This window comes from Gambusia affinis, linkage group LG18 (genome assembly GCF_019740435.1).
Source record: "Gambusia affinis linkage group LG18, SWU_Gaff_1.0, whole genome shotgun sequence".
NCBI classification, from domain to species: Eukaryota; Metazoa; Chordata; class Actinopteri; order Cyprinodontiformes; family Poeciliidae; genus Gambusia; species Gambusia affinis.
The window spans coordinates 7,217,371-7,244,499 of record NC_057885.1 but is presented as its reverse complement, the minus strand read 5'-3'; the positions used below and the strand labels follow the sequence as shown (position 1 = coordinate 7,244,499).

Sequence of the window (27,129 nt, the reverse complement as noted above, 5' to 3'; positions counted from 1 at the left end):
TAAGAGATCTAAAACCCGATTCTAGTATAAAAATGAGACAATAAGAGGAATCTGGAAGGATCTACCCTGACCTGAGTCAAAGTGCAAAAAACAAGCGTCGTCTTACTGCTGTGTTCAAGTTACAATCTGATAAATTTTATTTTTTTGTGTGCGTTCAAATCCATCTGAGCAAGTATAAAAACACAACCAGGGACCGTCTATCTATACGGTCAACCAATCCAACTCCGGTCAACTCGGCCCTCTCTGCTAGATTCCAGCAAATCCAAAATGAAACCCAGCTAGTGCTGCGGGACATTATGAGGAAATGTGGCCCCACATCATATACACTTTATGTGCTCGTACAGTCTTGGGCTAATTGTAAATTAAATTATTGCTAATTTAATATGCAAAGTAATATGGGATTTGTCCATACTGTATCATTTGGGTGAGGTCAATGTTTTATTTTATCAAGTGGCGGCACTATCTCAATTCAAAAAGGCTCAACATAAAAAGAAAGAAAAAAAAAAACATGAAAAAAAATCAGAAATAATGTAGGCCAGAGGTGTGAAATTAATATTTTAAACTCATGTATCTCACCAATGATGTATGAACTTTCAGTGATCCTGGTAAAATATTCACCCTGTTGTTTATCTCAACCATTGTTTCTTTAAAAGGAAATATTGAAATAGACCCAGGTTTGTTGTAGTTAGTTTTTTTTTAACAGTTGAACTCCTTTTAAAACAACCATGTCAAATTTTGGACTTTTATTTTTAGGAAGTCGCAGTCTCCGCCTGAACTCTGGTTCCCGTCGGACGCAAGATAGGTAGCCCTCCATACTGCTGGACCATTTTGGTTATGTTACCTAAAATGAAAACACAATGTCAATGTCTGGCTGGCCAAACCTGAAACAGAAAGTTATAAATAATGAATTACTGGATGTCACAATTCACAGTTCAGTCCAATACAGATAGAAAGGCATAAAATGTACTTAAAGGTACAGTGTTATGTATTTTCCAGACATATAGTGTCTCTTTTTATAGCACAATCAAGTAACTATGTTACCTTCAGGTGCTATATATACCTAATATTACAAAAAAAAAAAAAAAAAAAAGCAAAAAAAAGTAACATAAATCGATGCCTTGAAATTTGGGCCACTGTCTCTTTAAGAAACTCCTGCTCTGTCTGAAACGCCGCCTTCAGCAAGTCTTCACAACATAACTGCTTTATTAACCTTTTCACTGTTGTGATGACATGCAGGAGTGGGAGTGTCAGAAAAAATGGGAGCTTCTTAAAGAGACAGAAACCAATTTCCAAGTCTCCAGATACAACTTTACCACTTAATTTATAGAGGACTTCTGGCATTTTGTTTTAAGTCACAAGCGCCTAACTTCATAATCCTTGTAAGCTTCTGAATTTTTCTCATTCAAAGTTTCGATTTTACAATGTTAGAGAATATATTTGTTTTAATATCACATGTGTGCTTTCAGTCATGAAAAATTATCCTTTATTAAGCCATTTTGGCATAAGAACATCCCAGTCTTTTTCTTGTAAATGTGTAAAATGAATGAAGAATTTTAGCGTTTTTGCAAAGATTTGCTCCTCCATGGGCACACAGTTTTTCTTCAGATTAATTTAACAAACATGTTTGATTGAAAAAGTCAGAAAGACTTTATAAAGAGAATATTTTTCTAGTAAATAAGTCAAATGAATCTGGAATTAAACCCGGTCCTCCTCCGTGACAAGTTTTTTGTTTTTCCTCTGGGCGGTTAGCAGAGATTTTAAACCAGAGTTTGTAAGCACTGGTTTGATGCAGACCCTAAGCAGGGAAAGAAGATCAGTTCTTCAGGTCCGTCCCCCAAAACAGAAGAGGCGTCAAACCCAAACCAAAGGTTTCACTTGTTTAAAAGAACAAGTGAAACCAAGACAAAAAAAACGTAACATGCCAACTCCAAAGGGAAACCCCCGAACAGTTTCAGTTCAGAAAAGTCTCAGCCAGCATTTCCTGTCAATCTGAAAAAGTTTTTTTTTTTTTTTTAAGGCATTGACAATCCTGGTGACTGAATAAACAGTTCATTCTTTTAAATCACTGTATAAACAATATTTATTATTAAAATATTACTATTATTAATATATCTTAGTATACATGCATTTCAGAAGTAACCTTTTACAATGAAGTGGAAATGTAAACAGAAATATGAGGATTCAAATATTTAATTTCAATAAATGAAGTCAAATTATTCTGCAAACCTCATTTTAACATTCTCCTGTCTTACATGTTCTAGTCTTTCCCCATTCTGAGGAGCAACTCTGTATGATGTCATATTTAAACTCCCAGGATACACTAATTGAAAGACTAGAACAGAAAAGAGCAGCTTAAAAAGAAGTATGAGGTTAAAACAAAATGTTAAAAAGCATTTGAGCTTTGTCATGCGTAACAAAGCTTCCTCACTAAACCAAAATGATTTGGATTTTTTTTTTGGTTTCTCTTCTGTATCCATCCACTCAGTTTTGTTTCATTCCCTTAAGTTAAATCCGACCTTCTTCATTGGGGTACGAATGTTTTAATACAAAAATAAATTTAATGTCTTGGTTTAGGTTATTTATTTTTTCCTCTTCCATTGGAATAATTTTGTCTGCATGTTCAATGAGTGTCACAAAGAACGCATGCAAAGGTGAATAATATGAATGTTTTTGTCTCACCTCTAAAATGGTAAAGTAAAATCACCGCGGTCACAGCCAGCATTGTAGTGAAGAATCCCCAAGCGAACATGTAACCACAATTGTGTCTGGATTCGAATGTTGGAACTGGAAGAACAAAGAAGATCATAAAAGAGTGTCAAATATACGTAAAAGTACATGTTAAACAGAGAGGTATTTTCTATCCAAAGCTTAATTGAAAAAAACTTAACACGTTTGATTAAACTGTAACTAAGGTAACATGTTACTTATCGCACACTTTACATTTACAGAGATCTCAAATCGCTACAATTGATAAAATTCATATATAAAAACAAAAACATATTTAAACATTCAGATTGTAAAAATGCTGTAGGTTCTCCAGTTCAGACAGAAACATTGAGCCAAAATCCATTTAATAACTTTTGTTTTCAGTAATTCAGTTTGAAAGAGTTCATAGATTTATTACCCCCAGGATATCAGATTATACATGCGTTTCAAGTTTCCTTCTGTTCATTTGGATAATTATCACATAGATTTAAAGAAAAGCAGAAAACCCATTTATTTAAATAAATAAATAAATAAAATCTTAAACTAATAAAAATTATCTCCAATACAGAAAGGTTATGTTAGGGCCTACATAATCATACAGCAGTTTGCAGACTGGACAGATGTCCAGCAGACAGTCACCCACACCCTAATCATTGAAGGCAAAGCAGCACCTCAGCTGTAGTTATCATCCCAGACCACTAGATGGCGGTGTGATTTTATGATGTCTTCGAACACGCATGCGCTTTTCACCCTTAGCTTACGCCTCATTGTAAACAGCAACATGTCTCCGTCTCCCATGAACGAAGTGCTCATGTAACACATATATTCCTGATCGGAAGTTATGTTCAACTCAACAGTTTCAGTACAACACAGCACCAGGCCGTCCGCCATTGTTCTGTACACTTCACACTTCTCCAGAAAAGGTTTACTCAGAGCTGGTTTCTTAAAAGTGCAGGTGTGAAAGACTGTGGTCAAAGGCGTTAATCCCATCTCATGACTGGGGGGGTTTCTCAGACAGGAACATTTCTTAAGACCAATTTTCGGGAGTCGGCAAAGTTACAGTGAAATGTAAGATAAAATGTGGTTTAGAAAGTTTTTAAACCACATTCAAGCTGCAGGACCAAAATTGACCAGTAATGTTCAATTCAACAGGTTGAACATTAGCTGTTGAGGTAATGTTCAACAGGTAATGTTCAACAGGTATTGTTCAACAGGTAATGTTCAACAGGTAATGTTCAACAGGTAATGTTCAACAGGTAATGTTCAACAGGTATTGTTCAACAGGTAAATCCCCAAGCGAACACACTTTTGACGTGTTTTTCTCAATAAGCAACCTATTGAGAAATAAAACTAAAATGCAAATGTTGCCTCTATGCGAGTTTTGTTCAGTCTCACTGATCTAATCTCTGCTACACCTTTACACAAATTTAAGGTTCTAAATGAAAAAGCTTTAGTGAGTAACTGCTCTTCATAAAACTCCTCCTAAACATTGATCTATTGAAATGGCTCCCAATAAATTATAACTTGAGTTGCTTTATTTTTATATCTTTTTTAATTTTGCCATGTCCTGAGTGACGGAGAACCAACAGGTAGATGGAAATCAATATCTGGGGAGTATTATAACTCAAAACGTAACATTTAAAGCACCAGGGTTTATACAGAAAAATATTCAGATTCTATTTTGTGGTTTTAAAGGCTCTACATTGAAGACATCTGGTTTCAACTGCTTTCATACTGATTTCAAACCTCTTCTGTTTTTTTGTTGTTTTTTTATTCCCTTTAGACTTTTTATAGTGAATTTCTCACATAAATTAAAGGAAAGCTGACTTCTAAGCAAATGACAAAGAATAGTTTCTGATCGCAGTTTTTGCGGAGACAAATACATTTTAACTTAGAAATTGGGAAATTTCTAAGTTAAAACTGTTTAACTTAACAGCAACTGTTTAGTTGCTGGGTTAGAACCAGCAACTGACCAACTAAACAATGTTGAATGCGTTGGGTAGAGGGGACTATTTAGTAGTGACACCAAACCAAGCAGTGACCCAACTTCATGTCATCTACATTGGTAGATTTAAATAAAGTCTTGTGATTATATTGCTGGCCTGAGAAACGGCTCCATTGGTGGATCTCAAACTAGGCATTTAAACCGGAATGGAAACGTTCTCTGTCCAGGCACAACAGTTTCTTCCTGTACCAAAGAAACGGTAGATGATAACTAACAAACTCACCTTTCATCTTTGAGATCAAAATGCTTGATGCGCTATCCAATTCGCGCTTGACAATGCAGGTGAGATTTACAGTGTCTGGGGTTGTCAAGAAAAAGGCGATGAGCTCTGACGTGTCAGTCGAAGAGTTGCTGCTGCAGTGATGACACGGAGGCTCGACCTCCCAGGAGAAGTTAACGCCAGTATCAGAAGAAGAACAGTTGAGCACCAATACACAGCCATTTTCGCTTTTTATGAAATTTTGGTAAAGCTGTATGGTCGGTTTCTTCAGGCGTTCTGCAATTGTTATTGAATGAAAAAAAAAGGTTTATTTTTTTTAGTCCCTCCCCCCCAATTGAACTTAACACCACAAGAATCCAACATAAATTGATCTATAATGATGTAATGGTTATAGAAGGGGAAAAAAAGAGTTAAGGAAATTTAGGATGATGTTAAAACAATATTTTTGTTTCCATGACAAATTAAAATTTGCAACTTACCTTTCACTTCAAGATAGACCCGGTTTACTTGGTTGTGAAGTGAAGTGTTGAGGATGTCCACATCGTAATGCATGGCATCACGTAACCTAAGATCTCGCATCGTTAAATCCGCTGTAGAAACACATAAAACATCGTAAACAGAAATCAACATTTATTTGAATTTTGTCGGGAGACCATTTCCTTTTTACCTGTAGTTATGTTAAGTGAGAGCCTCCCTTTGTATTCTGGGCGATGGTCAGTTTTTATAACGCCTTTGTCCCATGTTGCAATCCAGGTGACGTTGTGTAATATTGACCAGTCAATTCTGAGCAGAGTCCATGATTTGATGGGTTTGGCTGGCAAGACAATGGTTTCACCCACATACCCTACAACTGTGGTTGTGATCATTTCGCCAAGAACTTTAACCTGCAGCCCTGGAGGGAAAAAAAGGCATCAGTGTAATTGTTACGACCCCAAGGTCTCGGCACCGCGGTCAAACTCCTGTCCTGGAGGGCCACTGCCATGCAACTTTTAGATGTGCCTCTGCTGCACCACACCTGAATAGAATAGTTAGGTCACTAGTAAGGCTTTGGAAAACTGATCTACAATAGGAGGAGGTAATTAAGCCATTTCATTCCAGTGTTTTGTAACTGTGGCACATCTAAAAACTGCAGGACAGTGACCCTTGAGAACTGGAGTTTGAGACCCCTGGTCCATGGGATCAGGGGTGGTAACATAGAGAAGTGTCCAGAGTAACAAGTGAGATTTAAAAATACAGTACAAATTAAAGAGAGTTAAGTGAAACATCAGCAATTAAACAAAAACAGCCAAACAAATCAATCTAAAGCGAACTCAAAAACCAAAAGGAACAAAAAGGGAGCACCATGCCTCCCGAACACAAGCTTCTAAATTAAATTGAAGCGATCAGAATCAGAGTCAAACGGGGATAAGCAAAACAAAAATGGGTCAGCAGATTAAGGTTCTTCAAAACTGCCCAAAACAAGTCGATTACAAGCAAACGCAATGTGGGGGTGGGGGGGCCAACAGAACAAAATCTCTTCCTACAAGTTACCCCACTGGAGGAATTGTTATGGAGCTTTTTATAAGGAGCAGATAATCCTCGTTAGCATCTGATTGGCTGGGTCATCATCTGTTGAAGACTGCTGTTCTTCAGCAAGGTGTGCTCTCTCAGCTGAACCTGCATAAACAAAAGGACTGCACTGACTCAAGAGGCCAGGGGGGGTAACAGCAGTGGTTGTTGTGACTCGCAGAGTTTAGAGAGCAAATAAAAATAATAGAAAAGTATTAAACCATACCCTAAATACAGTCTTGAGTGACCTTTTCCATAAGAGTGACAAAAAAAAAAAATCAAATAAATTCTGCGTCTCCTTTTTTAAATTTGTATTGAAAATAAAAAAAAAAAAACTGTAGTTTTTTTGTTAAGCTGGTGTAGTTTGTAATTTCTGTAATTCCAGTTGGTGAAGCAAAGCGCTCTCTCTTTGTTTGTCGTCAGACGTTTACCCAAATAAACAATATAGTTCCAGTGAGCTTTTACTACAGGGTTGAAAGCCAAACCTGTTCATACCTTGTTGTCAGGGTGACAATATGCATGGACAAGGTTTTTACATCAAAATGTTAAAGTGTCATGTTACTTCAGAATGGATCAGGTGACTTCTTCAACCCACCCCAGGACAAAGCAAGGAAGCAGAACAACTGTTATCCTAATAATAATAAATTACTTTGATAAAAAAACAACAACTTTTTTCCTTATCTCTTTAAGTGCTTACCGCTCCTGCAAAAGGTACATGGACTGAATAGATATAACATCTTTCCAGTCACTCTGACCACTGAAAGCCCTTTACGCTACACACTCATTACCTCCCTGAGGCAAGATTGTGTTACTTCAAATAGGATTAGGTGACTTCCTTAGATCCATTCCAAATTTTTCCCTTTCACAAGCCGCCTTTTCCCAGCAAATTACTAAGAAATGTGGTAGCAGCCCAGCTCAGGTTCTATCCCCAGACTGATGTTGAGATCTAATATCGACTGGCATGGCATCCAGCGTGGCTTTCTGCTGCAGCAGCTCATCTCCTTTAAGTTTCAATGTGTTGTGCCTTCACAGTATATCAGAACTTCCTGCCACGGGATCCTTCTTTTTTTTTTTTTTTTACCACTGAATGTAACCATGTAAACCTTAGAGACAAATGAATATATATATATTTAAAAAAATCACATCTGACAAGCCGTTTCTGAATCACTCAGACGAACCACCACGCCATGTTCAAAGTCACTTAAATCAACTTCAGTTATCCTTAGATATTGTCTAGATATTGCTACAATGTGATTATCTGGCTACTACTGTTAGCCATTTATTGTTCCTAATAGGCCAGTCAGTGAGAGCCTATCACTGGGTGTAGATGCTGTCTAGGGCTTTCAAAACTTACAGAAGTTGTTAGATTGGTACATCCTCTTTGAAGATGTCCAATTTTGGCAAATGAAACAAGTGAGGGACTTCTTTTTATACAAGAGTAAATTTTCTCACTTCTCTAATAAATAAAGTTCAAGGAGTGATTGTTTGTCCACAAGAAAAATAAAAACTCATAAAGAGAAAGGTGCAGTTATTTCCTTAAAACACCAACGCAGCCAAAGAAGACGCCCATACAGCGTGACTCAACACTTTTATTAGTATTCAATTATTTGCCATTTTGGTGGAAGAATTCTAAGAAATTGTGACCTGGTGGTTTAATAAAAAAAACAAAAAAAACAATCAGACAGCAAAAACTTTAGATTCTTGAATCAATATGTTTCTAATCCATCACTTGAGGTTCAGCAAGAGTTTGATCGCTGACTCGTACGTTTTAATAAGAAAGTTTTTCACGCTCCAATGATACATGTTCTTAGCATCGCTTTTTTTCTTAGTGAGGCTAAAATTCAATTACAAGAATAAACTCATAATATTGTGAGAAAAAAATATACAATAATATTAAGAGTCGTATGATAACAAAGTTGAAATATTTGGAGTATGAAGTAATAGCCTAATTTTATGAGAACTCTTAAAATAAAATGAAAAATAAAAAAGAGAAACGTTTAGCAACTTGTGAAGTTATACTTTGGTGTCAAGCTTTACAAATAAGAAAATATCTAATCTTTCAACACATTAGCATAAAGTTATCGTGGGGGGATGCGTCTTTTAGCACATCCACACATTATACAAAAATAATCTCCTTTGACACGTACTGTCGAAGAGTTGCTAAATATATGCATGACATGCTTCCTCCATGGGTGTATTTCATCTCCGGTAAAGGGTGACAGCCCATAAATAGGATTCTTGAAACAACATCTCATTTACCACCGTTATTCTAAGGATTTCAAATTAAGTCACAAAGACTTAATTCAAAGTCTGTATGAATTCAAATTATACAGACTTCAAATTAAGGACGTATTACAGATGCTAAAAAAAATTAGCTTGTTTATGTGTATAAAGGTGCTATACGTCTTTTAAAAATTTTGTTGGAATTGTATACAATTAACTCAAAGTAGTGCCCAATTCTGAAGTGGAATTTAAAAAAGAGAAAAAAGAAAAAAAGCCTAAAAACTGTCTTACACACATGCATGCAATAAATGGCTACAAAGTATTGAGTCAGGAGAGTGAATACAAATGCATGCCACACTTTTCACATTTCTGGGGTACAAGAAACTTTCAAAATCGTGAGTTACTTCCTTTCCAGTTCAGAGTAGGCTAATTCTCTGCTACTTCTTAGATAAAATGCATTGAAAAAATTGAACCTCGCCTCTCGCTCGAAACGTTCGCTGGAAATATTCACCAGCACCCCTCCTGACCCCACTAGGACATGGATGGATGGATGGTTAAATGAAAAATTTCATGGGATTACTTTTGTTGGGCAGTCTGTAGTTACAGATATGATTTTAATTGGAATGTTAAGTTTCTGTATGAAGAAAAAAGGGAAGGCTATCAGTATCAACTCTTAGTAAAAGCGGAAATAAGATTGTGACACATTCTGTTGTATTCAGAAAGCAGGATTAACAAACACCGACAAAAGCACTCTGAATAAACCTACTTAGCTCTATGATACTCCGGGTTTTCGGCTTTGGAAAAGAAGGTAAGGTAACGCATCAGGGTAGCGTGGTTTTCAGTGAGCGAGCTACTTGTAAAGGATTCTTTACGTTCCGAAAGTGGGTGGGCTCCCGTCTAAAAAGCTTGGATTTAAAATAAAATGTAATGGAAAAAAAGAAAAAAAAACATAAATGAGAAGCAGAATAACTTCACACATCTTGCGGAGGTCAAACAAAACAAAGTTTCTAACAGAGACAAGCGCCACGCTACTAACGGGGTAAAGTTTCACTACACCTGCGCTGCATAATTTATTGAGAAAAACGGTAGTGCTCAAAATGCCTCACTATACAGAAAAATATATAGGCTTTTATGCCAATTTCCCCGTGCCTGACCAGCTAAAAAAGAAGGACAGACTCAAGAGTTTACGGTTCACAGAATGAGTTGTGGTGGCAACTTGACTCAAGGTAACGGATTTCTCACATGTAGCCGTTAGCCTAAGTACACACACCTCCCCCCCCCCCAAACTCCTTACCCTACTATGGTATTCACTAACCCCGCTCTCTGAAACGGGGCGCTGGTATAATTACTTACCTTGAAACAACAGGAAAAGGACGATAAATCTCATTGTTGCAGCGCCGGACAATTGAGGGTGACGACTTGAAGGAGAATGAAGGTTCCCGTCTGCTACTTCCTTAACGGCGCGAGAGACCGCACCAACGCCTACGTGATAGTTCCACTATGCAATCAAATGGGTGTTAGTGAGACATTTTACACCCCATACAAACACCCTGGGCGTGCTGTGGTGGCGTAGGAATAGCGCGACCCACATTTGGAGAGCTTGAGTGATTCCCGGACCCGGTGACATTTGCCGCATGTCTCCCCTCTTCTCCCTGCCCCTTTCCTGTCAGCCTACTGTCATGTAGGGACACTACAGCTCACAAAGAAAAAAACCCTGGAGGGGAGAAAAAAATAAATAATAATAAAATAAATAAATACACACACCCAGACATGTTGAGTTTAAACTGCTGTTTTGTCAGGATTTTTTTTATGACACGTTCAGGGGATGTTGGAAATTCTTACACATCAGTCACACGCTCGTCACCACGTCACATATCACATGTTTTTTTTTTTTTTTGGGGGGGGGGGGGGGGGGTTGTTTGTTGTTTATTTTTGCGCACAATAAAAAGCCAACAAAAAAAACACGTGACATTTAAAAATGTGATCATTTATTATAAACAGTTGGCATCAACTGGAAGCATAACAGTACAAAAAATAGTTTCTGATAACAATGTCCTTCGGAGATATTAGCATTTTAGAAGATGGAAAAGAGGCTAAAAAAGTTGAAGTCAGATGGCATTATACACTTTCAAAATGTACAATAGTGCAGCTACACATATTTCACTATTTCCATGTATGGACAGATGTGTGAGAGGCCTGCAGTGACCTAAAGTAATATCCACCAGCTTATTACTCCTGACTACAAAACACTGAATCAACTATTTATTGATCAGTTAGCTTATTAAAACAAATCTTTCAGAGGCTTTTATAAAGTTTAAGCACCTTAAATGTAATCCATATTTGATTTTGAGAGAGCTTGGCTTTGTTATCCAAATACCAGCACTAATACTAGAAAGCAAGTCGCAATACTGAAGTCTTGACATGTTGACATTAAACTGCAGTTGTCATAAAACCAATAGCACCACCACCACACTTCCTCTTCTCTCAGCCCACTCCAATTTTTTTTTTAACAATTCAAACTTATTCCGCTGCAGCACTAATTATACTTCTGCTTTTGTCTTTGGATTCAGTTGTAACCCTAGAACATATCTATAAATCAGAATGTAGTTCTGTAATTTTGTATAAAGCACTCCTTGCATTCACAGGGTGGCGTGATGTGCCATTTTCTCTATTCCATTTGTTTGTCATGTAGCTAGGGACAATAAAGATAAAATAAAAACCTGCATAGATATTCCGGTGAGAATTCCTTTTATTCTTTCGTTTCTGGTTATTTTTGTCTTCTCTAATTGGCTGTAATGACGAGTGAAAACAGATTTTCTCCAAGTTGATCGCTGTGGTTCAGTTGAGTAGAAAATAGTAAGAGCAGGAGGTTTTTCTTTGAGGTCTGCATTAACGTACGCCAAAGTGTTTGTTAAGGCTTTTTAGTGTTTGGACGCACAAAACAGAGAGAAATATGCTATTGTCTTGTACTGCATCTAGCAGTGCGATTAGTCAATCCACAGATCTACGTGTCGACTTCAGAAAGAAGAATCAAACAAAGCGTAACGAAGTGTACGGTAGAACAATGTAGTGAATGTAGTTAGTGAGCTTACAACGAGTGGATGCCACGGTGCCTCTGTTTAGCATACATTTAGCGAAATGCGTAAAAAGGGCAACTTCAAAGTCCATTTCTCAGCTCTTCAGAGGTTTAGCTCTCAAAAACATGGGTACCAGAAAACAAAAAAGACATCAAATCACGGTATGATCAAGCTAACCCAACAGAGATTTGTGGTTAGCAGCTACGGTCAGGTTCACATAGCCTTGTGTCTTTGAAAGGACTTTCCACTGACATGACACACTCTCCAGAGTGACGTGGCTTATCATTAAAATTTACTTTTTAAAAATATTTGTGTGGAATACAGTCTTCAGTTAACAACAGTCAGTGTAGGAAAGTTCCTCTGTGCCAGTAAATAATCAAACTGCTCAGCGTACCATGAACTCTATGTCCACATTTTCCAATCAGAGACACCAGGTGTTTAGCTGCACTGTCAGGTTAAGATCCGTTCAGCGGATTTACAGACACGGTAATTCTTGTCACTGCTGTCTGATACAGAATACTCCACAAAAAAACAACAAAAAACAAAACAAATATGTACCATTAACCAAAACCCTTTAAAAGATGGAGTCCGGGGCGTGCTGTGGTGGCGTAGGTGTCAGCGCGACCCACATTTGGAGTCCTTGAGTCCTCGTCGCGGCCGTCGCGGGTTCGATTCCCGGACCCGGCGACATTTGCCGCATGTTTTCCCCCATTTTTCTCCCCCTTTCCTGTCAGCCTTCTGTCATATAAGGGACACTAGAGCCCACAAAAGACCCCCTGGAGGGGAAAAAAAAAATGGAGTCCAGAATTTTGTACTCTCACATACAAGTAACGCTGCAACATTCCTTAAAAAAGAAAAGTTTCACATGGGAGCATGTAGATGCAGCAGGGGTATACAATGCGGGGGGGGAAAAAAAACGACAGTGTTATTACTCACTGGAAGCCAATACCTTTCTGTTCCAAGCGAAGCAATTAATACATTTTTCACAACAATCAAAATTGGTCCCCTTGTCTGTCACATGAAAGAACGTTGATACACTTCACAGTAGAAGTTAATTATTTCTGTCTTCGTCTGCCATTTATAGAAAGCAGAACTGAAAATCAGAGGGGAAAAAAATCTGTTGTCTTTTGTTTCGGATTGTATCATTTTGTCATGAGACTCTGGAAAGGTTAGAATATCATTTCAGTTGGGTTTTGTGATGTTTGATTTTGCTTTATAAGGTTACAATTTGAGTTGTACAAAAAAAACCAAAATAAACCTACTGAAAAAATATAAACCAAGATTTGTTCAGCAAAATAGTCTCATCTAAAAGCCTGGGATAAAATAAAAGACTTTCAGCAGAGTGCTGTGGTGGTATGAAGGCCCATGTTAAATAGTAAATAAAACACACATGAGAGAAGCAAAAAGCACATCTGGATCTGGAGCAAAGCCTAAAGAACACCTTTTGTCGTGTATGACATTTGTTCAGAGAAGAACAAAGTGTCTGACTGATACTTCCCCAGCAGCAGTCGGACAGGGAAGTGTCTTTATCTTGCTTTCTTTAACTAATATAGAGAACTACGACTTCATCTTTCTCTATCTTGGCCATATATTTTATGGCTTTGTATTTGGACAAATAAGAATAATAAAAAAAAAACATGTATAATAACACTGTAATACTACAAGGTATATATAAAAAAAAACATGCCCTCGATAAGAAGCATCTTCCAACTTCCCCTTTCCTTCTGTCCAGCTGCATCCGTTCTGCTACACAGATGTCTCTGACTGGAGCTTCATGACAAACTTGTGGCTTTTTGGGTCGATGAACTCCTCGGCTAGGCGCAGGAAAGGGAGGGGCATCACCTTGACGACCAGGGCGAAGTCGAGGCGCTTCAGGCAGAAGACCTGGCCTTGGCGCAAGGAGGCCGTCACCGGCTCCTCGCTCACCAGTGTCCACTGGCGCCCCCTGTTGTTGTCCAGATACTGGAGGGTGGGACCAGGACTGAGGTAGCGCTCTAAGAAGGCCTTTAAGGAGAGGAAGAAAAAGTGGGTCACGAGCAGTTGTATTGTGCAAAATCAACTTTTCTGAGCTTTATTTGATGTCATGTCATTACCCAACCAAACATTCCTGGATGGTGAAATCACACATCTGCTGAGCTTATTACAGGAACTTTAACACTCCTGAGAACGGTTGTAAAGGGCATCAATGGACGACATGGAGAAGCATTGTTGTGATGATGTGCTTAAGAGGGAGTGTCTGAAAGGTAAGGATCTTCTTAGGGTGCATTCACACCAGCCCCGTTTAGTCGGTTTTAATCAAACTTTAGTCCGTTTGCCTAGAAAGGGCAGTTTGTTTGGGGAAGTGTGAATGCGCAGTTGAACTCTGACGAGGAACTCTGGCCACCCTAAAAAGAAATCCCTAGATTTCGGTTTGGTTTAAGCAAAATCTGGCGTGTTTTGAATGCATGCCAAGTGGACTGGAGGCCGCTCTAAAAGCAGGGTGCAGACTATGGCGCAGAGCATTCTGGGTAAATGCAACCATCAGAAATGCATGACTCTAACAGTGGTGGGAGAAACATCTTGTGATCTTTAACCAAAGACAAAAGAGAAATTTTACAACTGGTAAAATCTGACGCCACTCCAAATCTGTTTACATTTTTTGAAGATAGAAGTTGCTCTAAGTATCTTCTTCAGAGGGTTTTGTGTCGTTGCCTTCATTGGTTTTTGGAACAGCACCACCGCAGGTGAGGAGGGGAACAGTTTTTTCAGAAGGTTTGGATTGCTGACGCAATAAAGTGTGAAAATGAAAACATTTTACAAATTTTGCAATTTTGGCCCTCAATCAAATCAAGTCTATGAGACTATCAGGTATTACAACACCCTTAAAGAGATAGAGGCCAATTTCAAGGCCTCACATACAAATGTTTCTATTAAGTTGTTTTTGATATAAGCTGCAGGTAACATTCGTTACTTGATTGTGGCATAAACAGCACTACATTAAAATTTCAAAAGGAACACCTTCTAACCTTAGGCGTCATGTTGTGCGTGATGCAGAACTGCAGATGGTTGATGATGCTCTCCATGGTGTGATAGGACTGCTGCCTGGTGGCCCGCAGGTACTTCTGCATGGCCCGGGCCATGGGGGCGAAGATAGCCTGGGCGGCCTCCCTGGGGTCCATCACCTCCCGTGGGTGTTTGGGAGACGATGTGGGCGTGTCGTCATCCTGGTGACGCTTGATGTGGGTGAAAGCTTCTTCTACTGCCACTACCAGTCTACAAGGACACAAAACAGGATGTAAGACAGGTGGAATGTTTTTACTAGAACATCAACCAAAGTCACCAACTTGATGAATACGAGCTACTGCTTCAACTAGACTGGTCCAGAGGAGTTACTTTGTGAGGTCTATCAAGTCCAACGTCCAGTACTTTTCCCTGTATTGCTACCTGGCCCTGCGTTTGCGGAGCCTCCTCTCCACCTCGGCCTCCTCGTAGTAGTACTCGTTATGGGAGTTGTCTCTTCTCCGAGCGGCGGCTGCTATCATGGCTCTGGACTGGCCTGTGGAGTTGTTGGTGTTCTCTGTGGGCAGAAACATGCCGTTAAATTGCTCCTTCTACAGGAAGGACTTGATCATCCGTTTCATCTTTTGATTAGACAAAATAAGAAAAGTGCCAGTTCAGACAGGTGAGGCACCAATAAGGCCTTTTCAACAAAGGTAATGATCGTTGTTCTCTATGTATCACATTAAATATGAAAAAACACATACAATATATGCACTACATTTAGAACAGTGATGGCTTAATATAAAGGAGAGAAAACCTACCTTCTTCCAAGTTGTAGACTTTGAAGGAGGACAACTTCTTGGTAAGGATGGACTTGGGGAGGTTAAGCAACGCCGGGTTATAGACTGGGAAGTCGCTGTAGTACTGGTCCAGAACCCAGACTCCTGCCCTCTGGATGCTGCATTGCACAAGAAACAGGACGACATGACTAATTTACTGCATTTTAAAAAGGGAAAGTTGTTGTCAGGATGTTTCACGTTTGGCAGCCACACACTAGCGAAACACCAGTAAAGGAAGTGGTGAGCTGCAATGAGCCATGACTGGGGGGCGAAGATAAGGGGCCAAGAGGATAAACAGTTTTATGCAAAGCACAAGTAACAATCTACTTTTGTGTTATATTAAGGCATATAAACTAAAGCATCGATTTGTAGTGAGTGCTTTGATTGGACCAGATCTCTTAATGCGGCGGTTTTCAAAGTGTGAGGCGCGCCTCCCCTGGGGGGCGCCAGAGCACTTTAGGGGAGGCGCGGTGCGAGGGAAAAAATAAACCGGAAAAGCTATCTGCTTGCTGTCTACAGATGTGAGAGAAACATCTTTTACGCACACGATCAACTCTGTGGATTTAGAAAAAAGTTGGTACTGCGGGGTGCGCGTGTGGAGCGGGGATCAGTGGAAATGTTTCCCACCTTAGAGGATGTTTTGGCCAGTGATGTCAGTAACTTACTGACGTCGGACCACTTTTTTCAGTAACCAGTAATCTAACGCGTTGCTATTTCAAATCCAGTAGTCAGACTACAGTTACTTATCAAAATCATTTTTGCGTTACTGTGTTACTATGTTCTTTTGTTATTTAATCGTATTTCCTCTACTCGTCTTGTCGAGTGACCGACGTCTCTATGCGACAGAAATGTAAACAATGGAGGGAGATGCGCATTTTGTTGGAGGACAAACTGGAACTATTTTGAGTTTCTGTCGCCAAGTCCGATTATTATAAGCGGCTTTGGGCTTCATTTTTTTTTTAAAGTCATTTGAAAATTTAACGAGTTGCTGGTTGCGCCTTTTTGGGCTCGTTTTTGAACGTGAAGTTGCTCATTTGGGCTTGGAAATAAGCAGAGACTCATAATAAATCCCAGAATTTGTCCGTCATTAAGGTAGTTTTACTCAGTCTCTCCATGTCCATCATTTCCTGGATGATCCGTCCCGCTGTGTCTTTGTTGATGTCAAGTTAATATATTACCTCTGAATGACGTCGAGCTTCGCGTTGCGCTCCAGAAAACTGCAAACATCGAGACCAATATGAACAGCGCAATAAACGTGAAAACAGCCACGAATAAACGTGTCCGGAGTTTCCAATAATTATAATGGCAACTTAACATCATTATAATTATTAATATTAAGATAAGTGTCACAAATCTGTGCAGCCATCTGAGCTGTGGAGCTGCAGGAGGAGCTCTGTGCTGTGACACCAAACGCAGGGCCGTAACGCAGAATCTGGAGGCTGGGGGGTGGGGGGCTTTAAAATCCTTCTTAGAGTTTTCCAGACAACAGTGGACCACACAAATTACTCATGTTTTTTATTTTTTTGCACTGTTTTTTGTACAATCTCTTCAGTTCAACCTTATCAATGGAGACACATTGTTGATGTTACCATTATAAAATAGCTGACAAGTAAGAATTGGCAAAGCTCAATGTGATTTTCACAGGAGGTGGAGCGTTGTTGTTAGCAGCTGCTGAAAGTAACTAAACAGTTACTTTTAATATAACTAAGTTACTTTTTCAAGGAGTAATCAGTAGTCCAATTAAAGTTACTTTTTCAAAGTAACTATGCCATCACTGGTTTTGGCCAGAGCGGGGCTGAAGGTGGAGTGTTACACCCCCACCCCCACCTTCGGGGGGCAGGCATTGTGCTCCTTGGAGGGGGGCTCACCCTTTCATACTTTGAAAACCCCTGTCTTAATGTATTCCTCTCGACCCTAATGTGGCTAAAGGAGAGCAGCTCAGAAACTGGTTGCACTTGCACTTGTTTGCGGTTTCTTTTCCCTGCTGCTTCAAAGTGCAGGTAAATGTCACTGCAAGCGTTCATATAACAGCATCTTTCAAACCACACAAAAGATGCATTTTGTAGCTCACAAATCATCAGCCAAGAAAGTCTTAACCAAGTTTCTCTGTTATATCATTATTATGCACAGGTGTGTCAGATAAGCAATGAATTTGAGTGATTTCTAAGGAATTTGTCCAAAATTTGTGCTTTTAATCCCCTACTGATCCATTAATTGAATGCATTTATACTGACCTAAGATGCCCCACGTTGTAGAACCTACTGACTCCGTCAGCGGTCCTGACGACCTTCAGACAGAAAGCGGGCCGCAGGTGTCGGACCTCCAGCAGAACTAGAGCCAGATACTGAATGAACAGCAGTGCATCCACCAGAGACGCGGCATATCCCACGATCCCCCGGTAGTCCGTCTCGCGGGGCTCCAGGACCCGGACGCCGTAGAAGAGCCAATAAGACGCAACGAAGAGAAAGACCAGCGCCAGGAGCAGACAGCGGAAGACGAAGAAGCGTGGCAGAGTGGCCCTGGACGGCCGGAGGAACAACGCCCATGTGGAGATGAGGAGGATCAGGAGTTTGAAAGCCAGAGAGATGTAAAGGCCCTCACATGGCGTTCCACAAGGGTCCAATGTGTCCCGCCAAAGGAGCTGTGGAAGGGCAAGGAAAGCCAAGGGAGTGATTACAGAGATGAGCCCCAAAATGGCTCCTAGAACAGGGCTGATGTAACGGCGACAGTCGAGAGGCAAAGAGTCCTCCAAGTCCTTAGAGATTCGAGTCAGATCCTCATTGGAGATACTGTCCACAGACGTCCCAGTGACCACGGTGGTGGTCTCACCCCAGTTGTCGTCCTGTGGGGACATAAGAACTGTGGGTGTTGGTGATCATTTGTTCACATAGATCCCACGCGAAGACAGACGAGTTACTAAATGAAAATCTGACCCGGTCGTCTGGTATGGTGGACTCGGGATCCAGCAGCGGCTCCCCCGGAGCCTGGATCATCACAGACTTATCTCCACGGATTGAGCCATCCCGATTCTTCAAGCGATGCCGGTCCCTTCTCTCCCTGAAGAAACGATGGAAAACAGTGCAAATGTCGGGAATAAGTAGTCGTTCAGGGACAATAAGCATTTTTTTTGGAGAAATTCCTCACTGTTTGTGGCTTTGAGATACATATTGCAGTATTAACAAAGAACAATACACATGGTATGTAATATACTTAATGGCTAACATTGATCGAAAGACACTATGTCTCACTATAATTATGATCATGCTATTCAAATTTGAGATTTTGTGATACAGCTTACGTTATCCAGTTTCCCAGAAAGATTAACTTGCTGACTCAGAATCAGCTGGTTGCAGTTTCACCAATTTACTTAAGAATTTAATTTTGACCGGATTACGTCATCTGAGATGACGGCGCACTTTCATTCATAGCCATTGACCTCATTATACAAAACTTGGGTATTTTTATATAAAAGTAATAAGTTCATCTTTGAAGACAAATTTTATTGTTTGAAATATTTTTTTTTCTACTCACAGACATATTTGACTGTTGCCCAGAAAGACATTTATGGAAAAGGACTGTCAGATTGGGGAAGTACAGAAAAGTAGGTCATGACAAAATAACTTGTAATAGTCTGGAAAAAAAAAACATGAAACAAATCAATGGCTAAAAGACAACAGAGCAAAATAAATGATTCAAAATCAAAGGTTACATTTCCACTGAGAAAAAAACAATAATCTATTTTGGTATTCAGGAAATGCCTGCAACACTGATGTAGGTTATAGATCAGCTCAAGCCATATACAGTATTAGCCTTGAAGTTGCAAACTTTTACCTCAATGAGCCACAGCATCAGAGTTTAAATATACACACATTTAAAACAATAATTGACCCGAGAGTTTCTCAAATAATAAAATCCATAATAACTTTAAGCTTAAAACACTTCTCTATTCATTACCTTCTATGAAATACAAAAGTTTTAAAAGGGTGTTTTGGTCACGTTCATTTTGAAAGATTTGCAATTTAGTTGTCGATCTAGAAACTTCCTGGGACAAGACATGAGAAACTATTGACCCTCAAAGCTAATTACTTGAGACTTTAAAATAAGAAAGACTTTGCAACAAGTTAAGGCTTAACTAGAGTGCTGCAAAGGTATGAATTCAACTCTCCTTTATTTGGTGACATCTAGTGGAAATGCTGGAGATTGCAATATTAATGCCTGACTTCATCTTCCACTTATACTGCTGTAGAAACCCCCAAAACAGTCCACCAATCCATTCACTAAACCCACTGTTCAGAAAGAGGGCCCAGAAGTCTGACCTGGATATCAATGGCAAGAGCAAGGCACCCACACAGGAGATCTATCCATAAGTACTTAAACTCACATCAAATATCAATTTAGAACAGTCAAATAACATAAAATGTATATTTTTGCACTGTGGTTAAAGGTCTGTACCAGCTTTCCCCACCAAATGTCTGATTTTGTTTACCTCTTATTCTTTACAAGATACAAAAATCTCAGTCAGATTGGCTAGAGAAAGTCTTTGAACATTGAATTTTAAGCCTTGCCTCACATTCTAAATTAGTTTCTAGTCTGGAGTCTGTTGGTTCATCCTAATGCAATACACTTTGATCTGACTAATTTCATTGTAGGTCTGGCGGTGTGTGTTGGATCAACATCCCACTGGAAGGTGAACCTCCACCCCAGTAGGTTTTCAAACAGGTTTTTCATCCATATTGTCCTGCATTTGCACTTGGAGCAATTAGATTTGCAAGATACAGTAAAGATTTAACTCTAAAGACAGCGAGAAACAAACACCATTCCCTACCTGTTTTTACGGGAGGTACGCGAGTGGGACGACTTGTAGGAATAGCCCGAATACGTTGACTCGTTGTCCATGTCGGAGGCCGGCGGTGGGCGGAGTTTCCGTGCCACTCCCGTCCCCGAGCCGCCGCCCTTCTCCCACACCACGCCCAATTGGCTCTTGCGGTTGCTGATGGACTTTGAGGAAAGGACCAACGGAAGACGCAACAAGTCCACTTTACTCCTGAGGGAATCTATCTTGGAGGCCTGAGGGAAAAAAAGGAGGAAGGATGAGAGAGGAAGGCAACGTGAGAGAAGGGTTGTAGGATCTGCAACCGAGTAGTGCGTACTGGCCGTGTGAGCCAAGGGATAGAGGAGAGATTAGCAGTGAGGAGAGAGTGCAAAGGAAGAGGATAATTTGTCATGTGAGACAAGTAAAACTGTTTCGAAAGGGGCACATACCAAGCAGCCATGGAAAGAAGAGAGACAGCATTGTTAAAATGTTGGCACTGTGCGCTCTGTTGAAAGGCTGTGTGCTGTCGGCAGCACAGGACATAGCTGAGCCCATTCTTCCGCCTTATGGGAGACTTTTTCATGAGAATCCATAAGCGTATTGGCCCAGAGTGTGTTCTCAGCCTGCTAAAGGGCAACTACGCCACCTTGCACACCAGGCCTTGCGTTTCCAGCATTCAGGAAACATCAACGCGGAGGCCAAGCATTTGCACAGATCTACAACACGCTAGTTTTACATTAATGCTAAAGAGGAAATGATTTAAAAGAATGCAACATGCTGAATATTTTCTTGCTCCGTGCAATGTCGAGTTGATGTCCGCACACAGGCGCCACATTCCCAAGAGTCCCCTGCGGTTTCTCAGCGCAACACAGCTCAGCTACTACAATGGGGATGAATGGGAGTCTGGGGGTGAGAAAAGACAAAGGAGGGAGGTGGTGGTGGGGTGTCGTCATGGAGACCAGAACAACAACTCAGCGCTCCATCTCCTCCTCGACCCCCTCGGCTATACACACCCCCAGAAAACAAAAACAGACAATCCTTTCACCAAAGCTGTGAATCTGACTCCAGTTCAAGGACGCGTTTGGCTTCATCTTCAAAATCTGATCCAGTTTCTGTTTTTTAATGTTCAGTCTTTGTCAGGAAGGGACTCGTGTTGTCTTCTTGATACTTTACAAACCGACCTTTAATCTAATAACCAAGGTCCTCGTGCTTTCTCATTTGTGCCCTAACCTCCTGTTTCTGCTTTCCGTATCGGACACTTCAATTTGCACTGAGGGATTTCATGTGATTCCCACGTGGAATTCTACTGAGGGACATTTGGCAAAGCAGAGAGGTGCATAGCGGAAAACGTTTCAGGTGAATTGGGCTATAATATGCTCAATTCACCCGAATATTCCTTCTCAGGGGGAATATTACAGTATCTGTTCTCAGTTCTTAGAATCAAACAAACAAATAAGCCACTTCAAATGACAAAGATTGGACTCATTTTTCCACCTTTTGAAAAACTCCACAGACAGGAAGTTGGGTACGAATTGTTAAAAGGACTCTTTCTACACTCAATCACATTTTTAGTACATTTTGTGACATAATTCTGGTATCTGACCTCTGATTATGTCACCAGGCGAAGCAAAAAAAAAAAAGAAAAAAGTTAAACTAGTGAAACAGGATCCCAATAGCTCTTTTGAGATTCCCTTGAAGATGCCATTTTATGCTCGGCTTGGTTATGTTTTCCTCTTGTTTTATTTTTGGCCTGAGGGCTTAAAACATCTAATGAGTTCCCCTTAAACATTCAGACACAAGTACTGGACAGAAAATGAGGGCAAAAGCAGCTACAGTTCAAGAAAAGACTTGGAAGATCTTCAAAAAGCTTATGGAACGAATGATTTAGACCTCTTCATAAAAGGTCCGTGTCTGTCGAGAAGCCAAATGGACTTCTGTCAATTCCTGAAGACATTTCATCTCTCATGCAAAGTGCTTTTCAGATTTGAACATGGGTTGAAAGTATCGGGTTCATTTGCTGCAGCAGGAACAATCGCACTAATAGGTTCCTTTAAGGACTCGTCTGTTTTACAGCCATTCACACTTCGAGACATGTGACCCAAACAACTCAGGTGTTGGCATAATCAAGTGGCGATGTCCCAGACATTGAACAGATTAGAAGGTAGGGTCCATGACTCATAAACGTTACAGTCCAATTAGTGACTTTAACGATTATAATTCTGACTGTGACTTCTAAGCTTGAAACTTGAGAAATTACACAAATAAACATTTTCTGAACGATTGATGAAATGTCTACAAAAAAGCAAAAAGGAAGCTCAGCTGCCTTCTGTGAAAGGAACAGGAATTACTGAGGATGATAGAGAATCTATAACAATTTATTGGAGAGAAAATCTGAAGAATTGATGCACGACTGGAGGACTTTCCATTTTAAGTGATACTTTTTTAAAAAGCAATGTGATATTTGAAGGAGGCCGTAAAATGCAGGATGTTTCACTTCGATAAACAGTTTCTTATTGTAAACCTGCAAGACTCCCTTTGCTGACATTTATAATAACTTAAATGAAAGTTAAAGAAAACTTAGGAGCCAGTTCTCATGGTTGCTTGTGTTTGCTTTTATGCTGCAATTGGACAAAAATGATAAATTAAGGCCTTCATGGTGAAAACAAAGGATAAAAGTAGCTCCATCATTACACAGTGTCACACAAATCAAAGTGCTTCTATTATTTTGTAACTAAAAATAGAAATGCTATTGACCTAAGAACCTAGTTTTCCAAGAATGACACGGAAATTATATTTAGAGCTTTGCTGCAGTTCAGGCAAATGCTCATATACTGGAGTACTGGTTCAATTAGACTGTCAAGAAATGTGTTTAGTAGCTACAATAAATCCAGATGTTTATCGCCTGTCACAAAAAGACTTGTATTCTGAGGTCAAGGACATGATAGTAAGACATGTTAGGTACTCGTGAGCGAGAAAATATCTCTGAGTGTTTCTTGAGTTTAGCACAACCGTCTTGCTGAGCGAATGTAAACAAAACCAGCTGTGTCTCTCTCTTTCTCTCTCGTTGAGTCACGATGGAGTCAATCCTATTGATTGGCGCAACAAGCTTTCTCCTCTCCTAATTCATTCAAAACATATTGATTCCCATTGGATACCAAGATCAGCTCCACATTCGATGTGATCCCCTCACTGGCAACGCGGAAGCTAAATATCAACCATAGATGTTTACAGATGTACACAGAAATTGCCCGGCGATGAGGAGTTTCCCTTTGACTGGCCCATTATCAGTCGGAACCCAGTCGTCTTTGCGTTCTGACCTTCTTGACAAAACGCAAGTGAATTAAAAGTTCTCTGCTTACAGCAAATTTTGTGGATAAAAGTAGTGTTTACTTTATTCATTTGACTACCAGAAAGTTGTCACTGTTACGTCGTTACTGTACATACAAAGGTGGGAGGTTGGTTGTTTAAAATTAGCTGTATGAATGGCAAAAAGGAAGGTTTTGATTTATCTCATGAAGGAATGTGTACAATTTTACACTGTAGTGACTTGGAGGAAATCCATGACTGTCTTATACATACAGTTGAGTCAAACCATAAAAGAAAGTCACGAGAAACAGAGAAATAATAACGATAATCAAAGATTTAAAAAGAAGAAAGACTTGCAAAAAAAATAAAAAATAAAATAAAATCATTGTTAAATAATTATTTGTTTATTGCCAGGGTATAGCTTTGCAGCTCCAGTCATTCACCTCCTGAGTTGGAAACAGTGGTGGTTTCTGAAATGGGTCCTGTGGGCGGTTGCCCAGGGCGGCATTAGAAACAATAGCACAGAAATATTATATCATATTATAGAAACCGCTTTGTTTTTGTGCTGCATAGTCCAGGACACTTTTGTATATCATATTTTTAACCTCAAAGAGTTTTCTTCCTGGTTAAATAAAGACAGATAATTAATTATTTAGCCGTTTTAGTCCTTTAAGGAGCGTTCTCTGGAATCCTAATGACGCAAACATAATGTAACTTATTCAAACATGCTTTCTCTTCCCTTAAAGTTTGTATTTTTAGAAAAAGTACCATACACATTGTGTCCTACACTGTTAGCCTTTGCTGTATTTTCTACAGCTAAATACCGCAAAATGCCCAGTAAAACTAACATAAAACATCTTTACAATTAGTTACTGTAATTTGCATTGCATTATGGGTAAAGGACATAGTATTACAGTAACTTACTGTATGTTTTGAAGTTGCAGTAATTTACTGTTTACACATTGCAGTAGTGGTACTGTATTTATAATATCTATGGGCCAACCCCACCCCGCCCCGGCTTGGGGACGGCACTGCACTGGCAGAGTTGCCTTTTGAGACAAAGCAAACACACCCAACGTGCAGTAATGCGGTTGGATGCAGCCACTCGCTAAACAAACCCCAGCCGGAAAGGCGCATGCGAACGCCGTGAAACCAAACCCCACAAATACAACGTTAAAAGCTGCCTGGTTAAAACTGCGCGGTGCGTAAATTCGCGCACACGAATTTGCGCGACTTAAAGCCGGAAAGTGCGCGTCAGTGAGCACCACCAGAAAGCGTGCAAGCATTTTCTAGTCCAGCCGCAGAGATGTTTGCCATCTCATCAGTCCTCGACTGGTAGATCAAGGCAATAATATTAATAACTGAAAAAGATAAAAACGCGTGACAACTCTAAACTCGTGGGAAGTTTTCATATTGCAACTTGTGTGACCAAGCAGCCTAAATGTAGAAGACATGCCTCTAAACCCCGCAGGGTGGTCTTACCTTATTGCTCAAAAGAAAAAAAGAAGAACAAGAAAAACGCCTCCGACACAAAGAGCCAGTCAGCAGCGGCGTCCCTCACCAAAAGGTCCACCTTTTTGTCTTTCACTTTACGTCCTTTCTCATCAGTCCGCGCAGTTTCCAACGACCAGTAAGGTGAAAAATAAAATAAAAACAGCCACAAAACTCACGGTGCAACAATCGGTTGTTTTTATTTTTCCGAGGGAAATCTTTCGTGGGACGTTTTCCCTCCCACTAAAACGTCGCCTCAACAGGCTGCTACCAGCACCTCATCCCGGGGCTCGCGCATCTGTCGTGTCCCGGAGTCCCGCTGAGTTGGGATGGGTGGACGACACAACGCCGGGCTGAGAAGAGTCGAGTCAAAACTGGGTTCACGTGCAACTTCCGGTGAGGGGTTTTGGAATTAAAAGCAGTTTTGGAAATTTATGGCAAGTCCTCCACGTTACGGTCTCATTGAGACAAAAAAAAATGTATTTACTTTATTTATCTTTCTTTCTTAGTCACTCCGTCAATACAGTATAGTGGTTGTTCACATTTTTGACTCATTATAAGTACAACCTTCATTTTAGCAAGATTTTTGTGATACATCAACTAAATACATAAGTTTAGTAATTGTAGACCGAAAACGACAACCAGTGCTCGTATTTTTCAAACTGAAATCTGGAACTTGCTGCATGAGAGTATCCAACCCAACAAAACATGTTTTACGTCTCCAACCCAATACTTGAGACTTGAGAGCAATATATTGTTCTCAAGTCAATATATTACTTGAGAACTCGACAAATACCGTCCTAAAGAAATCAGACAAAGTCCTGTTCGCGGTTTTTCCACAAATCATGTAGGGTACCCAGCGAATATGCGGGCTCTGATCAGATTAGACCAAGACAGAACGTTTTGGTATGCAAAATACTGTAAATGTGCTGAAGAACTACCACTGAATAAGCTAATCCCATGGTGAAACATGGCGCTTCAGCAAAACCACTGAAGCTTAAATGCAAGATAATATTATAGCCGATATTGTTAATTACTGTCAAATACCCTGGTAGATGCCACATCGGCTCAAAAATAATTTTACGTCCGCCCTCTGGTGGCCATTGAGTAAAAATCACTTACATGCAAGTCCATTGAGTTATTGGCAAAACACGCGCTGGTTTAAATCTGTACGTAATTACGTCACAATCAATCAGACTCATCCATGGTCCTAGTGATTTTTGTAGGGAAGTTATTCACTTATGTCTTTGGCAAACGTTTCGGTTTTATTTTGAAGGTAATATCCGGTTTTGTCTGGACTGTTGGTTGAACATGGACGCTTTTCTTGTGCTTTGCTGAGCACATTACCCAGTTCATCCCCAGCTCTTTTATGTGCAAACTGCAAAAGCCAGACCGTTTATCCAGCACTGACTAAAAGCATAAGGAATATTTTTTTTAATTAATAAAACATTTTTTTCTTTTTTTACTAATGAAAGTCCACACAAGGAATTTTCTTTTCCAGTTTCACCGTTTTATCTCAGAAAAACACATAAACCAGAAACAAAAATCAGTTTGCCTTCTGTGCAGCTAACAAACTCATCCATCTTTGAAAAAACAAAAACAAACAAACAAAAAAAAAAAAACAGAAAATAATTTATGCATCCTTTTATTAAAATCATGTCTACAAAAATAAAATCAAATACAAGAACTAAGGCTTTACAGAACAGAAAAAAAATTAACATTATAAAACAAGTGGGTTGGATTTCTCTATATTACACATGACTGATGAGACCAAATAAAAAGATAATGAGATGGAAATTAAAGATGTGTTTATGCATACAGTAGTTTGCACTGTGCAGGGAAATCTACTTGTGCAACATCATATATGTGTGTGTATATATATATATATATATATATATATATATATATATATATATATATAT

The 27,129-nt window shown here is 39.7% G+C and overlaps 2 protein-coding genes across 4 annotated transcripts; both read right to left on the bottom strand.

The window, feature by feature from the left end:
• Positions 1-728: 728 nt before the first annotated feature.
• si:cabz01074946.1 (SLAM family member 5) lies at positions 729-10,323 on the bottom strand. Of its 2 annotated transcripts, XM_044096928.1 has the most exons (7): positions 10,056-10,323; positions 6,462-6,587; positions 5,599-5,823; positions 5,411-5,521; positions 4,935-5,207; positions 2,680-2,784; positions 729-841 (listed from the first exon to the last, which is right to left on the bottom strand). In XM_044096928.1, the coding sequence occupies exons 3-7, from the start codon at positions 5,795-5,797 to the stop codon at positions 750-752; spliced, it is 780 nt and encodes a 259-aa protein (XP_043952863.1). In that variant the 5' UTR covers positions 5,798-5,823; positions 6,462-6,587; positions 10,056-10,323; the 3' UTR covers positions 729-749. The 2 variants fall into 2 exon arrangements, with proteins under 2 accessions (XP_043952863.1, XP_043952862.1); XM_044096927.1 differs by lacking the exon at positions 6,462-6,587 and having other exon boundaries at positions 10,056-10,322.
• Positions 10,324-10,668: 345 nt separating this feature from the next.
• Positions 10,669-25,519, bottom strand: vangl2 (VANGL planar cell polarity protein 2). 2 transcript variants are annotated; one of them, XM_044096869.1, is made up of 8 exons: positions 25,199-25,519; positions 20,423-20,664; positions 18,531-18,654; positions 17,832-18,439; positions 15,580-15,716; positions 15,203-15,335; positions 14,785-15,031; positions 10,669-13,783 (listed from the first exon to the last, which is right to left on the bottom strand). In XM_044096869.1, the coding sequence occupies exons 2-8, from the start codon at positions 20,491-20,493 to the stop codon at positions 13,526-13,528; spliced, it is 1,578 nt and encodes a 525-aa protein (XP_043952804.1). In that variant the 5' UTR covers positions 20,494-20,664; positions 25,199-25,519; the 3' UTR covers positions 10,669-13,525. The 2 variants fall into 2 exon arrangements, with proteins under 2 accessions (XP_043952804.1, XP_043952803.1); XM_044096868.1 differs by lacking the exon at positions 25,199-25,519 and adding an exon at positions 20,748-21,443.
• Between the last annotated feature and the right edge of the window lie 1,610 nt (positions 25,520-27,129).

Coding starts and splice junctions, on each gene's coding strand:
- si:cabz01074946.1 (XM_044096927.1), bottom strand. CDS start 10,089: ATGAGATTTATCGTCCTTTTCCTGTTGTTTCAAG. Junction 2,785..4,934: donor TTTGATCTCAAAGATGAAAG/GTGAGTTTGTTA, acceptor TTGTTCTTCCAG/TTCCAACATTCGAATCCAGA. Junction 842..2,679: donor TTTACTTTACCATTTTAGAG/GTGAGACAAAAA, acceptor TTTTCATTTTAG/GTAACATAACCAAAATGGTC.
- vangl2 (XM_044096868.1), bottom strand. CDS start 20,993: ATGAAAAAGTCTCCCATAAGGCGGAAGAATGGGCTCAGCTATGTCCTG. Junction 15,717..17,831: donor TACAACGTGGGGCATCTTAG/GTCAGTATAAAT, acceptor TGTGCAATGCAG/CATCCAGAGGGCAGGAGTCT. Junction 15,032..15,202: donor CTCCGCAAACGCAGGGCCAG/GTAGCAATACAG, acceptor GTGTCCTTGTAG/ACTGGTAGTGGCAGTAGAAG.